Below are 3206 nucleotides of genomic sequence, written 5' to 3'. Positions count from 1 at the left end.
GCTGCCACGAAGAACTAAAACAGCGACCCCAAACAGGTCAATCATCTCATTGATGAGATCCAATGCAAGCAAAAGAGAGAAGAGAATAAATTGGAAGATTTGGAGTGAAGCGGATAGGTTTTGCAATGCCATCTCTGCACTGCCCTATCACAGATTGTCATAGGCTTCAGATAATGAAGAGAAGCAGCTGGAGTTGACGCTTTATGTTCAGTCTCTATGCATCACTGCAACAGTTTCACGTCACTACTAGACATAAATAGTATGAGAGAGAGAGAGTTGAAGTAGCCTCTGGTTATTGGTGGAAGATGAGACATCTCGGTGAGAAGAATGCGAAATTTCAAAAGATTCACATCAATATCAACAAATTTACATGGGCACATTAAGAAGTGCTAAATTGCAGGTTAAAACATGAATGAAGCTCGTACTAGGGAAAATAAGAGGGGCCTAACTGAGAAGTTTGCAGCAACTACAAAGGATTTGGCATGTACATGTTTGATTGTAAATTCCAATGATAAATAATAAAAAGAAATATCAAAATCACCACATGCCTCTCAAATATTTGGTTTCGAAAAATCCCAAATTGAAGCTTCAAAGCAATCATCCTCATTCCATCTACAACACTGTGCCGAGAAGGATTTACTGGAATCAGATGTGACCAAGTATAAAACTGATTAGAAGAAACAAAAACATTTCGGTCAAGCAGAATAAAAAATAAATACCAACCAGAAGAGGTTCCACGAGCCAGCATGTTGTCAATGGCACGAACAGGAAGCCACAAGACAGTAGCTACATCACCAGCCCAGTCTGGAAAAGCTAGTTGGCCTTTTTCTAGCAGCAACTTCTCACATACTTCAGTTGAACATGCATCTTGTTTGACAAAATGATCTGTCAATTTTCTGTAGAGCTCCATCTCAATCATTTGAGATTCTTCAATCATCAATCCAGGACCAGTATCTATATGCAAGATAGCACCTTTAAGGGAGTAGTTCATTGGACTTACAATTAGTCCAACCCATTGAACTTCATTTATTAACAATGCAGATGATGCTGCCCCAGTAATATCAACTAAAGGTCTTGGTTTGTGCACCTAATAAGATAATGTATGCAAATTCCATAATCATTCTAATGTTGGATCAAGCATAATTTTGTAATTTACAATGTTCAAGTCATTATAAAGGTTTTAGAAAAATCATAGAAAAGAAAGCCAGCAACCGAAGAATTAGTTTATTCAATAAATAATATGCAATTAGATCATAAGAAGCATTACCTTCAATACAGGCTTGGTTGGCTTTTCATAACTCATGAAATCATCACTATCTGGTGGCCCACCTTTAGAAAAGCTATGTGATCTGAATCTCAACTGCCCAATCTGCCCCGTAAGAACACCTAATACATAGGACCCTGGCTTTTGGGGTGGTAATTCAAGCATAACAAGGTTACGGCCAGGTTTTAGTACAGGCTCATTCGAGCATTTTATATCCTACAAACAGCAAAATCACCATATAAGAATGCATAAGGTCTTCTTATGTTGGCAAACTAAACCGTGAAAAATTAAATGAGTGATGAATTGCAACACGTTAAGAAACGCGTTGGAACACTAACTTGATCTCTAGCTACATAAAATTTCATATTGTTGGGCATTCACGTGCAAAAATAAATTAATACTCCCTGACACTGCAACTTTGCTTACAAATAAATTGAAGGGGAAAAAGGAGAAAATATCAACCAAAAGATAATGCTGCAGCATACCTTCACTCCTTCATCAGTACTAAATGTCGACATTAATGTCAAGCTAAGAGACTCAAGAGCAATATTATCAGGAAAACCACTCCACACAGTTACTGACAATGTACCAGGGTCACCATCACATAGCTCAAGTGGTGGACCGGGATTTCCGGAAAATGTAATTAATGATGAAACATCTAGAGGCACTGGATGCTTCATCTCACCAGGAGCCAGTCGAACAACCTCAGACTGAAAAGCTTGCCTTTCCTTAATTGAAAATAAACCTTTATCCAATGATAATAGCCGAACACATGATGAAAGGTAGCCAGCTTGATCATTTAGGATTTTCTGGCATTCTGCCAGATTAGGAAGAACATCAGCCAACAAGTCTTGCCATCCTTCTCCAGCATAAAGAGCACAGTTTTTTTCATATGACTTAGCAGCAAGATCATAATTTCCTTGTTTAAAGTAAAGAGCGCCAATCTCTCCATCAAGGACTACTCCATGCCTTTTCCACCATGACTGATGGTAATTGTCAGCAGCACCTTTCGTTAGCTCCATATACTTTTTCTGTCATGATTAAAGGTTAATTTTTGTAAGGAGCGAGGTCATAGTACAATGCATCATTATAAAGGTAAACAAATTGATACTTGGTCATCATTAACATTAGACATGTAGTAGTTATTTGATGTTGACCTATGTTGAGCAGATACGGACACAACACGGATACGGGAAAAATTTATTATTGAATATATAGGACACAGACACACATCGGACATGCCATTATAATAAAAAATTATTAAAATATTTCAAAAAATTAAATAAACAAGATATTAAGAAAAATACAAAAAGAAAGAAAAAATTTAATAAGACTAACTTTTAAAAACTAAGAGCTCATTTTACATTACTTGTGTTTCCTCTTTTACTTAATACAATTTTTATATATTTATTTTTGAAAACAAATTAAATTACATTTAAAATAATCAAAATATATAAAAGTAAGCATATATCATTTTGTACTGCATCAAGATTAAGTCCTCTAAATCAATTATTCATTATAAAGAAATTAAATGATCATTGGCATCTTTGGCACCTGATTCTTATGTATATTTACATATCTAATACCTAAATTTTGATTTTTCTTTTATAGCACCCAAATTTTTCATATCACATCGAATATACCACTTTTCAATTCTAAAAAGTTAAAAACACATTTTCATAATTATGTAAGGTGGCATAAATGTAAAAATTAAAATGTAGCTATTAAAAATGTAAATACAAAAAAATTGATTGATATGTATTTAAAGATTTCTTAAATTTTACATTAAAAATATTTTTTTTCATTATAATCATAAAAATATTTTTCTAAATTTTTTAATTCATTCATTTAGAACACGCTGGTGTAAGTGAGCCAAACTGTCTTGTGAGACAACTCGAGCTCGGCTCGATAAGTGGCTTGTGAACCAAGCTCGAGGAGTTAA

The 3206-nt window shown here is 34.5% G+C and overlaps 1 protein-coding gene across 1 annotated transcript; it reads right to left on the bottom strand.

Annotated features, from left to right (window-relative positions):
* Nucleotides 1-446: 446 nt before the first annotated feature.
* On the bottom strand, nucleotides 447-2295 carry LOC110035462 (trafficking protein particle complex II-specific subunit 130 homolog; the record flags this gene model as incomplete). Its single annotated transcript, XM_020739693.1, has 4 exons — nucleotides 447-639; nucleotides 724-1087; nucleotides 1268-1480; nucleotides 1750-2295. Coding segments are annotated over 4 exons (1296 nt in total), but the record flags the coding sequence as incomplete, so codon positions are not given.
* Between the last annotated feature and the right edge of the window lie 911 nt (nucleotides 2296-3206).

This window comes from Phalaenopsis equestris, unplaced genomic scaffold (assembly GCF_001263595.1).
Source record: "Phalaenopsis equestris unplaced genomic scaffold, ASM126359v1 Scaffold197788, whole genome shotgun sequence".
Classification (NCBI taxonomy): domain Eukaryota; kingdom Viridiplantae; phylum Streptophyta; class Magnoliopsida; order Asparagales; family Orchidaceae; genus Phalaenopsis; species Phalaenopsis equestris.
Note: the sequence above shows the minus strand (reverse complement) of the source record. Positions and strands in the feature narration are given on the sequence as shown.